The sequence below is a fragment of the Enhydra lutris genome, unplaced genomic scaffold (genome assembly GCF_002288905.1).
Source record: "Enhydra lutris kenyoni isolate GAN:26980312 unplaced genomic scaffold, ASM228890v2 scaffoldscaffold9, whole genome shotgun sequence".
Taxonomy (NCBI): Eukaryota; Metazoa; Chordata; class Mammalia; order Carnivora; family Mustelidae; genus Enhydra; species Enhydra lutris.
Genome location: NW_019154093.1, coordinates 7,286,740 through 7,299,201, shown reverse-complemented (window position 1 = coordinate 7,299,201; position 12,462 = coordinate 7,286,740). Strand labels below are relative to the sequence as shown.

General features: G+C 41.4%; 1 protein-coding gene across 1 annotated transcript in view; it reads right to left on the bottom strand.

Annotated features, from left to right (window-relative positions):
- Nucleotides 1-12,462, bottom strand: part of LOC111143509 (argonaute 1, RISC catalytic component) — a 38,531-nt gene that overhangs the window by 8,788 nt on the left and 17,281 nt on the right. The window contains exons 12-15 of the mRNA XM_022497318.1: nt 9,339-9,523; nt 2,606-2,765; nt 2,330-2,420; nt 1,070-1,264 (exon numbers count right to left, since the gene is read on the bottom strand). Coding sequence (XP_022353026.1) covers nt 1,070-1,264; nt 2,330-2,420; nt 2,606-2,765; nt 9,339-9,523 — 631 coding nt within the window. The remainder of the gene's footprint in view (nt 1-1,069; nt 1,265-2,329; nt 2,421-2,605; nt 2,766-9,338; nt 9,524-12,462) is intronic.

Genomic DNA, 12,462 nt, shown 5'->3' with positions numbered 1-12,462 from the left:
ACTATGTGAAGCCACTAGACATTCCTGAACACAGAAATGATAGGATAAATTCATCTGCTGTTTTAGGAACACTGGATGACTTGGAGAAAACTGAGCATAATGGTTAAGAGCATAAACTCGAATCAGGCCAATCTGTCTGAATCCCAGTTCCCTGAGTGTTTAGCTTGGTTGACACTGAAGAAATCATTTAACATTTCCAAGCCTCCTCTCTGCCAAATGCAGTAATAATTATTATTTCATAGGGTTATTCTAAGCATTAAATAGAACACACATGAAGTGCTTACCACAATTCACAGTACATAAGAGGTACCCAATAAATGACAGTTATATTAATATTAAATGGCAGTCAAGGAGACCAGTTCATTATATACTATTAACAACAGAATATGAAGGCTTGGCAGGGACAAAGAAAAGGAGGAACATTCTGAAGGAAAGTCAATAGCAGTTCTCAAAGTGTGGCCTCCAGACCATCACCTACCTAGGAACTTCTCAACTACAAACTCCAAGGGCACCCGGGTGGCTCAGTCAGTCAAGCATCTGCCTTTGGCTCAGGTCATGATCCCAGGGTCCTGGGATGGAGCCCCAAGTCAGGCTCCCTGCTTGGTGGGGAGACTGTTTCTCCCTCTCCCTTTGTCCCTCCCCCTACTCATGTTCTCTGTGTGTGTCTCTCTCAAATAAATAAATAAAATCTTACAAAACAACAACAAAAAAAGAACCACGATGAATCAGAAAGTCTTGAAGCCCTAAACTGTTGTAACAAGCCCTTCAGGTGACCTTGATGCATATTAAGTTTTGAGAACTACTGGTCTAAAGAATCAGTGTTCAACATGAATCAATGAGTAAATATGCACTGAGGCTCTTCTGTTACAAGACAGGTCTTTGGATGCTTATGCACACCACCTCTCAGTTGTAATCTCTGCTCCTAAGCCTACTGCCATTTAGCAAAGCTCTCAAAGAAGTACTACCTCCCAATGCCAACAGCTTTTTTAAAAAAGGAGCAGTACACTTTGCACCCATTAGGCCCTCTGGCCCCAATGTGAAGGTTTTCTCCACCCATTTTGGGCCCTACCTGGGGGAGCTGGCCTTCAGGAACCCCATCTCGGTAGAAGATGATGCGGGTAGGCTTGAAGCGGGTAGACTTGTAGAACTGGATGAGCAGCTCACGCACCATGTAGGATAAGTCTTCAATGATCTCCTGCCGGGGTCGCTGCACCCGCACAGTAGCACAGTAACGGCTGGGATGGGCATCCATACTGCCTACCACCTAACAATCAAAGAGGCAGGATCAGCCTCCAGAACCACCAACCTTCCAACACTGTTAGGATGTAGATTTGGGGAAGCTTCTTAGCAAGAAAACTATGTAATCGAATTAGCAGGGCTTTGGATTCAGTAAGTCCCGGTTTCACGCTCTATCATGCATGCAGAAATTATTTAATCCATCTGATCATTTTCCTCCTCTCAATAGGTAAGAAAGCCACCTGCCGGCAGTGCTACTATGGTACATGTATAAAACCTTGCATAGGACCTAGCCCACCGTAAGTACCTAGTAAGTTCAATTTTCTTACCCCTTGCAGGAGGTCATGTGAAGGTCTGGCACTACTAGCTCAAAGAGCCAGAAGTTTGTCCTTTTCTCAAGTCAAGTACTAATCTACCCAGGAACCACAGTGAAGAGTGTTCCTGCAGGAGGTAGGAGTAACATAATTTTCAAAGGGGACAGTGGCCAGAGCCTAGGACAGATGGCCACAAGGAGAACAAGGTTAAGCATAGTACAGGATTTCCCTGATTTACTGTGCTTAGCCTAGTCTGCCTAGAGAAATGTGAGGGTTGAGAAAAGAGAAGTGGGAAGGAAGGTTTGATCCCGCTAGCAATTCGGAAGCCTCTAGGGATGGGGAGCAGATAAGTCAGGAGAGGGATTGGAAAGACATCTAATCTACTAGATGGACCAGGGGTAGAAATGGGGAAGAGGAAACGTCAGTTCCAGCAACTAAGTAACTACCTTCATAAGGATTTCAGAGAAGAGACATGGTCTTTCCCATATCCCAGAAGTGGGCATGGAGAGAGAGAAATCTGAACACAGAGCAAGAGTGATGGAGACTGGCCAAAGTCTCTGGCCACCGCCTACACTCTCACTGCTCTCTCTGAAAAACAGATACCATGTAGATTTAGTTTTATGAAGATACCAAGGGAGTGGATAATGGGGATGACCAGCTGAAAAAAAAGTTCTTATGAAGGGTCAAGCATCAGAGCTGAGAAAAGGAGATTATGTGTAGTCTTTGGTGCTCAGAGCTAAAATGAGAACCTTAAGAAGAAGCTGGAGAGTATCACTCACTGCTGTGATAGAAGGTTTTTTCCCATCCCCTGCTGGGGGGTGTGTAACATCTGCTCCAAGGAATATCACTGGCTGTTGAAACACGGCAGAGCTAAACAAAGAAGAGAAAACAAATGGTGAGGAGTTCGGTCATCTCTTCCTGGCACCATCTATCACCCAATTTTGGTCATCTCTCTCTTGTGTCTGATTTACTCTGCCTGGCCAGAGTCATATATTTTTGTCAATCCCCAATATGGTATCTTGCTTGACAGGGCAAGTGGGCAACACAGTTCATACCGCTGGTGTGGGACTAGGATGTTGTTAATGCCACCAAGTTTGACATTGATCTTCAGGCAGAGATTGGACAGAGTCTGAGGCGAGGTCTTGACCACATTCTTCACTTGCACACACTGTGTAGCCATTCCCAAGAGTGTATCTCCAACACGTTTCACTTCAGCTGTATGTAGGGAGAGAAGTAATTAGTACATTCAACAAATATTTACTGGTGATTAGATGTTAGGCAGGATATGAGGTGGTAAGAACACAATGGTAACCAGAAACACAGGGTCCCTAATCATAGTGGTTACTGTCTAGCGATTAGTTTTAAAAGTCATAAAAAGTACAACAATGATAAATGCTGTAACAGAAAACTTCATGAAAATATGAGAGCATATAATAAGGGGTAATAACAGCCAGGAAAGGATTAAATAATGATAGAAACGAAACCCAAAGGTAGAAAAGCACTTAGAAGAGAGGCAGAGTTGGGGGACAGCATTCCAGACAAAGGGAACAGCATGCAAAAATGCACTCTGATAGAAGAAATGTTTGAGAAACTAAAAGGCCAAGGTAACTAAAAAGGAGAGCAAAGGATCCATGGTATGAGAGAAAGAATGTGGTCATCAGACTGATCTAGCAAGAATTAAAGATAGCTTGTACTAAGAAAACAGTCACTTAGATGGAAAGAAACAAACAGATTCAATAAATATTTAAGGGACTCAGAGATAATATATGTAAGGGAAAAGAATTTTTATGGATAACGTCAAGCTTCTAGTTTTTGTAATAAAACAGATAGGTCATAAGCTGTTTTTGAAACACTTTGAATTTGAAGTGCTTTTTGGTCATCCCACTGAGGATATCAATTAGGCAATGAGAATAATAGTTGGGAGCTCAAAAGCAGCTTGAAAGGAGATACAAATTTGTTAGATATTTTATACAGATAGTAATTAAAAGCATGATCTTGATGAGATCATCAAGGAAGAGAACAGGTGAAAGGAGCAGAGCTTAGATCTGAATCTTGAGGAACTTCTAATATTTGCCAAACAGTTAAGAAGATGGGTCTGCAAAGGAGAAATACCCAGAGAACTAGGAGGAAGACAGTATTGTATTATGAACACCAAGGGAAGAGAGGGTTTCAAGAAGGAGCAAGTATTCAACAAAATCAAACACTAAGAGATCTAGTAAAATAAAGACCAGAAATATCCTTTGTTTTTCTGTTTGTTTGTTTGTTTTTTAAAATAGGCCCTACGCCCAGCATAAAGTCCAATGCGGGGCTTAAACGCACAATTGTAAGATCAAGACCTAAGCTGAGATCAAGAGTCGGACAACTTAACAGTCTGAACCACCCAAGAGCCCCCATAAATGTCCTTTGAATTGATATCAAGGCAAAAAACTAATGCATAGGGGCACAAACTATTTTGGTGATATAAAGTGCCAAGGAGGAGATATGGGATCAATGAAGGATTTAGTATGTTTTCAATGAGACCTGAACATGTTTAAAAAGCTAAAAGGATCATTTCCACTACCAAGAGAGATAGAGTAGTTAGTGACCAACCAATGCTTCTGCAGATAACATTTAGAAAAGCCAGACAAAAACAGAAATCATCCTCTGAAGGCAAGAGAGAGGTGCTGAGACAAGAACTGAAGGGGCATAAACTTCCAGAGAGGAAAAGAATCTCACCAAGGTGAGCTGTCTTCTGCAGCTGCTTTTACCCTGGGTACACATGCTGTTTCTAGGCTTTGCACCAGCAGAGGAACTGCCAGGGAACAGAGAAAGCAAGAGTTTCGAAGGAGACAGACTAATTCTAAATGTGAAAGGTTAAAAACATAAAAAAAAAACACACATATTTAAAAAAAAAACATAGACTAATATGTTACGATTTTGGGATTTCTTAAACAGGACACAGAAATTACTAGCCATAAGGAAAAAATGTTACACAAATTGGCCTACATTTAAATTTTAAATTTCTGCTCAGCAAAGACTCCATTAAGAAAATAAAAAGGCAAACACGGGGCGCCTGGGTGGCTCAGTGGGTTAAAGCCTCTGCCTTCGGCTCAGGTCATGATCTCAGGGTCCTGGGATCGAGCCCCACATTGGGCTCTCTGCTGAGCACGGAGCCTGCTTCCCCCTCTCTCTCTGCCTGCCTCTCTGCCTACTTGTGATCTCGCTCTCTGTGTCAAATAAATAAAATTAAAAAAAAAAAAGGCAAACCACAAAGCAGAAAATATATATATAATACACATATATATTAAACAAAAGAATTATAAATCAATTAGAAATCAATCACCTATAAATCAATCAATTAAAAAAAGGTAGTTAAGGCAACGAAAAGGGAAAGACTTGAGTAAAAACTTTACAAAAGAGGCCAGTGAAATAGCCAACAGACATATAAAAGATACCCAACTTTATCAATCATCAGAGAAATCAAATTAAAAGCACAACATAGTATCACTAGATACCGCAAAAACAGCTAAAATGAAGAGACAATATCAAGTTTGGTAAGGATATAAAATATCTAGAATTCTCATACACCGATGGTGGAAGTGTAAACTATACATTTAAATTCCTCCTAGGGGTGCCTGGGTGGATCAGTGGGTTAAGCCTCTGCCTTCTGCTCAGGTCATGATCTCAGGGTCCTGGGATCAAGCCCCACATGGGGCTCTCTGCTCAGCGGGGAGCCTGCTTCTCCCTCATGATCTCTCTCTCTCTGTCAAATAAATAAAATCTCTTTAAAAAATAAATAAATACAAATTAATTAATTAATAAAAAATAAAATTCCTCCTAAAGGACCACCTAGGTGGCTCACTCAGTTAAGCCTCTGCCTTCAGCTTGGGTCATGATCTCAGGGTCCTGGGATCGAGCCCTGCTTCGGGCTCCTTACTCAGCTGGGAGCCTGTTTATCCCTGTCTGCTATTCCCCCACCTATGCTCTCTTATTCTCTAACAAACAGAAAAAAAATCTTTATAAATAAATAAATAAATAAAATTCCTGCTAGATATACACCCAATGGAAATGGGTATATATGTTCAAAGGATACATACAAGAATGTTCACTGAGGCTTTATTTGTAACAATAAAAGCTGGAAACAATACAAATAAGACCACTGATGGCAGAATGTAAATTGTGTTATATTCATCTAATGGAAAAACTGTAACAAACCACAATTAAACATGGATGAATCTCATAATAAGCATGTTGAGTAAAAGCCAGACACAAAAAAAGTACCTAATAAATGATTCATTTACACAAATTTCAAAGACTGTTAAAATGAATCTATGGCATTAGAAGCCAAAATAGTGATTACCATTGATGGGGAGCTGTAGTGACTGGCAGCCTGAGGTTGTGGTAATGTTTTGCTTGCAAAAATGGGTACTGCTTACCCTGCTGTGACATATTGTAAAAATTCATTCAACTGAACTCTTAGGATTTCTTTATGTATACTACAATAAAAAGTTTACATTAAAAAAAAAAGGGATATCATTAATTTAGTGGAGAGGAAGGAGTTAAAAATACTAAGGACAGGATGAGATGTGGTACCAGATCAGAACTGGACAAATGTAACACTGTCCGTCTATACGCTCAGGGCAATCACAATGCAACTAGACCTTGCTTTGGCCTCCAAGAAGGGAAGATGAGGGTCTTTGGAATAACTGCTACTCTTATCTGCTGGCTTAATTCCTAGGCAATTAATTGTCTTCATTGTCCAAATGGCACATAATCAAGGAACAGAATGTAAGCAGAAGAAACCCAAGGTCCTAATCAAGGTTGAGACTGGAGAGAGAATATAGCATTACTGAGCCCAGGGTGGGGACAATTCTCTAAATAAGCACTGTCTTCCCCAAGCATGCTGTACTACACTATTCCCCAAGCAAGCCAATACTGGACTCTCCCCTTAATGGAGGGAACTAGAAATGTGGATAATTACTCAAGGCAGTTCTCCTAAGAAGTATCCTTATTTTGCATCCAAGGGCTATCAATAAAGGCCCAGAGGCATGAAGTGGAGGTCAACCAACTTCCCTCCATAAGCAATTACTGAGTATCATGTCAGTGGAAGGCTCTACCTTAAGTTTATATGTGCAGGGGAAGAAGGTTTCAGAGCAAAATAAGATCTACTCTATGCTCAAAATAGTATCAAGGAAGGCAGTAACGATTAGCAGCCTGATAAAATTTCCAGAGGAATCCAAAAAGATTTATCCTTTAGGTAGGATGAGAGATGGCTTCCAGAAATAAATACACTTAAATTGAGACTTGAGAGAATTTTAAGGGGAACAGGGGGATAGGAAGAAGAGTACTTAGATACTCTGGAAAAAGGCAAATGATGTAAACAAAGCCAGAGATTAGAAAGCATAGGCAAGAAACGAGCATTTAGGGCATCTGGGTGGCTGAGCCGGTTAAGAATCTGCCTTCAGTTCAGGTCACGATCCCGGGGTTTGGGGATTGAGTCCCGCATTGGGCTCTGGGCTCCTTGGGAGCCTGCTTCTCCCCTCTGCCTCTCTGTCGCCATCTCTCGTGAATAAGTAAATAAAGTCTTAAGAAAGGAAGAAAGGAAGGAAGGAAGGAAAGAAGGAGGCATTTAGAGTATCTACTATGTTCCAGGCACTGTGCTAGATGTCGCCTTTTTTTTTTTTTTTTTTAATGATTTTATTTATTTATTTGACACACAGAGAGAGACACAGCAAGGGAGGGAACATAAGCAGGGGGAGCCATAGAGGGAGAAGCAGGCTCCTTGTTGAGCAGAGAGCCTGACGCAGGGCTTGATCCCAGGACACTGGGATCATGACCCAAGTGGAAGGCAGACGCCCAATGACTGAGCCACCCAGGCGCCCCATAGATGTTGCTTTTTATGTAATTAATTCATGAGGCTCAAAAAGGTTAGGTACTTTGCCTAAATCAGTACAATGCCATAGCCAGAATTAAAATCTATTTCTATCTAATTCCAGAGCAAGTGATCTTTCCAGTATGTGTGGCAAAGGGAATAGTACAAGATAAAGCTAAAAAGGTTAAACTAAGATCATGGCCCTGAAAATTTTTATTTTGTGAATTCATACCAATGAAGGTTTTTTGGGGGGAGCAGAGTCACAAAAGGGCTCATCCAGTAAATGAAAAACCTTTCTTATTCAAGAAAGATTTAAGAAAAAATGTTAGAATTCAGTTGAGAAGTGTGGGTGGAGAGCAGAGAATAGATCTTAAGACAGTAAAAAAGATGATGAGATGAAGCAAAGAGAAGACAGACTGCCTCCAGAGTTTGGATCAAAGTACCAAGAAGCAATTACGATGTCAAACACAGAAGACATAAAGAAAAGAGCTTACTGATAAAAAGAGAAGACAAGCTACTGAAGAGATGTCCACCAAAACAAATTGTAAGAGCAGAGACTACATCTGTTTCATTCACCAATGTATTTAGAACCTAGCACAGTGTTTGATACACAGTAAGTGATTAATAAACGCTTACAGAAGCGAGAAAGGTCAAAGGGACAGATGGGAACAGCAGAGAGGTCAAGGGTTGGACCAAGATTTAATAATACATTATGATATATATTAATAAGAGGTAATGATGTAAGCAACTGACATAAATGAAAATTTCACTAGAATGTAAAAATAGAAAAGGCAGGGTATAGAAATCTGGAAAATACCAGGCATATGTGGTAATAACAAAAATAATTAAAGAGAGACAGGAGAAAGTCAAGCGAAGAAAAGTGACAAAGGTCACAGATGGCTCTCTGCAGGGAAGTTTTGGAGAAAGTTAGAGGTAAGACAGATGAAAGAGGCAAAGGAGTAAGTGGGTGGTGAGGAAGTGGGTCTAGAGAATGTGGAGAACTCATTCAAAAAGTATGATGAAGAAAAACAAGAAACAGAAGACAAAAGCTAAAGGAGATGGCATGACTGTGGTAATGTACTCTTGGATGGGGAATCTAAACAAGTTTGAGGATGAAAGGGTATCAAGTCCCAAAAGCGGCAGGATGAGATGGGAACAAAAGCATACATGGGTTGAACAAGGTAAGAGAAGGGACATCTCTTCTGAAACAGGAGAGGTGTTGGGAACACAGAGTAAAGGAACTGAGCCAGAGATATATAAATCCATCCCTATTCTTAAAAGTGGGAGAGATCTACTGGGGTGCCTGGGTGGCTCAGTGGGTTAAAGCCTCTGCCTCTGGCTCAGGTCATGGTTCCAGGGTCCTGGGATTGAGCCCTGCATCAGCCTCTGTGCTCAGCAAGAAGCTTGCTTCCCGCCGCCACCCGCCTGCCTGCCTCTCTGCCTACTTGTGATCCCTGTCTGTCAAATAAGTAAGTAAAATCTTTAAAAAAAAAAATAAAAAATAAAAAAAATAAAAGTGGGAGAGAGAGAAAACTTCTCAGAAAGTCTAAGTCATTCCCAGGCAACAAACCACTTACTGAACCACCACAAATTCTGCTTGAGTGTGCTACACAATGTCCTGATAGACAACACACTCCTAGGAATAGGAAGGAATCTGGACTGATCTGTATCTGTATCTGGCTCAGCTTACCCTGGCATAAAGATCAACACACAGAGGACCCCAGTAAATGCTACTGGAATGGAGTGTGAGCAGATAAGCAGGACCTGGGATAACTCAAAGGCTCATACAGGCTAATATTTCTCCTTCAAAAGGAATGCTATTAAGGAAGAACTCTGGCTAGAGCAAAGAACCCACACTGAGTCCCCCCTGGAAGCCTCGAGGGAGCTACCCTGAGAAAAGTCCTATCTTCATCATCACTGTCCCCAGAGAACTGTACCATACACTGGCGTCTTCCCTGGCAGGATGACGATAATGAGCTGCAGCCCTGAGTAGGTGTTCTTGAGATGCCGGAACATGGGCTCCACGCTGTCTGCCCCCTGCGCGTATTTGCAGAAGCAAGGCTGGCCCTGGATGGGCATCCCTGCATCCTTGGAAATCTTCCGTAGCTGGTCTGTGAAGTTCCTGCAGCACAAGTATGGTCATGACAGGAGGCGGTGAGTCCCACTTCAATACCACTGAACAAATGCCACTATCTTAGGTACCTAGCACTAGGACAGCCAATGAGAAATTCTGACATAAAAGAGACGTGATCACCGCCAGTGTAAAAAACCAAATTTATAGTTGAGTAGGACAAAAATCACACTTGCTAAGTATTCAATGGTATAAGCAGAGAGCCAAGGGAGCCCAGAGAAGGGACCTGTGGGAATTCTGAGTCCCTACCTTGTCCCACTCAAGTAGCTGATTCGCGTGCACTAAGTCCATAGCAATAGGCAAATGCCCAAGAGACAGGCCTCTGTTCATATTAAAATAAACTCCAACAGTGCTCAAAGCACAGGAGGTACTCAGTAAAAATGAGCTCCCTCCTCCCCTACTGATTCTTTTAAGCCTAAGAGCAAATAATTAAACAAGCTTCTTTCCTTTGGCTCTGGGGCTTTACCCTAGGAAAGGAAGACAAAGTTGGAAGAAAGGGTACACATGCAGATTTAAAAAATCAAGCTATATACGTACGATGATAGATTGAAAGAATAGCAGAAAATTTAACTTGAAAATCCTACGTTTAGAGTAAAAACATACAGAGAATAAAACCAATTACTTAGGGGACATTATATAGTATATAAATACAAATATGATAGATTCAGAAGCCTACATAGTGAGAAAATAACTATTTTTTCACGTATCTAGTTAAAAAAAAAGGCAAACAGATAAATACAGTATGATACTGTTATGTAAAATTTAAAATCACTTGGGGGGGTGCCTTGGTGACATATGTGGTTGAACTCTGACTCTTGGTTTTGGCTGGGTTATGATCTCAGGGTCATGAGACTGAGCCCCACGTTGGGCTCCATGCTCAGCTTGGAGTCTGCTTGGGTTTCTCTCACCCTTTCCTTCTGCCCCTTCCCACTTCCCCACTTCCCTACCCATGAGCTGTCTCTCTCTCTCTAAAATAAATAAATAAATTTTAAAATGTTTTAAAATCATTTATATACAGGTACATAAAACATAAATTAGATGGAAAGTCATAATAGTTCATGATAGTGACTACATTAAAGGGAGGAACTGAACTAACATGGAGAATATAAAGGTATCAAACTTAGTAAGTCAAATTTAGTAAGTGGGTCTCTACTTCAAAGAAAGTGGTATACCCAATCTTTTCTCTACCACCAAATCACACTTAACTATTGTGTTCTCTGCTGGAGGTCACATGTTGAAAGAAGTCTACAATAGGGAAGATCTTGAAATCCTCTCCTAAAAGGGATACAGTGGAGGTAACAGAACTTCTTTAGCCAAAAGAAAAATTCTAAGGGTTGACCATAGGACTCCCTCATCCATTCCCAATTACCAATTTCTCTACCTCCACAGCCATCTTCATTTCTCCCACTCTCTTAGCAGAAAGGATGCCTTTTCCTGTGCTCTGGATCCCATCCCCTCACTCACTCACACTTAGGAACTTTGCTCTATTTACTTTCCAGTTCCTCAGAGTTCTTATATTCAGCCTCTGTTCACCCTGTACATTCTCCCTGGACAATGTCATCCACTACCATACCCAAAGACTCAGATTTTAATCTTTAGCCCAGAACCAAACATCCAACTGGGTACCACTGACCCAGGTGTACAAGTCATATTCTTACCCTTTGCATCTGGGGATCACTGGGAGAAGGGTATGTCTGACGAACAGATGCCCAACTCTGAGATTCTAGGTTTATCTGTTTCTGTACCCCAAAATACCCCAAAGGATTTTTTCAAAAGAACTGTGCAGGGGAAAAAACATGAGAATGAGAGACGCATACAGAGAATAGAGCTACCAACAAGCTGACGACAGAAAGGCAGAGAGCTGGGAGCCCTTCCGACATTGCTAAGGGCCAGCTCTCTAATGCTAAGCCAAGGTTACAAGTGGCCTGATCTAAATGGCGCTAAAATCCCCAACCCCAGGAAAGGGGACAAGAGGAACTCATTTAAAAGAAACTATTGGGGTGCCTGGGTGGCTCAGCGGGTTAAAGCCTCAGTGGGTTAAAGACCCTGCCTCGGCTCAGGTCATGATCTCAGGGTCCCCGGATCGAGCCCCACATCAGGCTCTCTGCTCAGCAGGAAGCCTGCTTCCCCTCCTCTCTCTCTCTCTCTCTCTCTCTCTCTCTCTGCCTGTCTCTCTGTCTACTTGTGATCTCTGTCTGTCAAATAAATAAATAAAATCTTAAAAAAAAAAAAAAAAAGAAAGAAAGGAGAGAAACTATTAAGAGTGCCTGGGTGGGTCAGTCATTAAGCATCTGCCTTCGGCTCAGTCATGATCCCAGGGTCCTGGGATTGAGCCCCACATTAGACTCCCTGTTCCAGGGAAAGCCTGTTCTCCCTCTATCACTCCCCCTGCTTGTGTTCCCTTTCTCACTGTGTCTTTGTTAAAATAAATAAATAAAATCTTTAAAAAAATAAAAAACAAATTAAAAACTAATAATAAATAAACTAATAAGTGTGATGGTGGTAGTTATATTATCTATGAGGGGAGAAGGAAGAAAGACAGGTAGGGCAGCCAGAGTCCCTACATTCATCAGGTGCTACTGTAACTAATTCTTACGAAATCCCCAATGCCAGCTGAACCTGCCAGGACACACACTCTATTATCCTTGTCAATACCCAAAGTGGTCAGCTCCACCAACTCTTCCTCAGTCTAGGTGTGCACTGACCCTTTGACCCTACTCTAGATCCAAATAAGAAGCGACCACATCAAAAGACTACAGGAAATAGTGAACTATACACTTTAAATGGGTTAATTTTGCAGTACTTGAAATACCTCAATAAAAAAAAAACTGACTTTACTATTCATTCATTCACTCAAGACCATTACTCCCCTTATGTATTCCTTTAAATCATTTGGCTATATCATTTTCTTCATTGCTGTCATTTGTCCC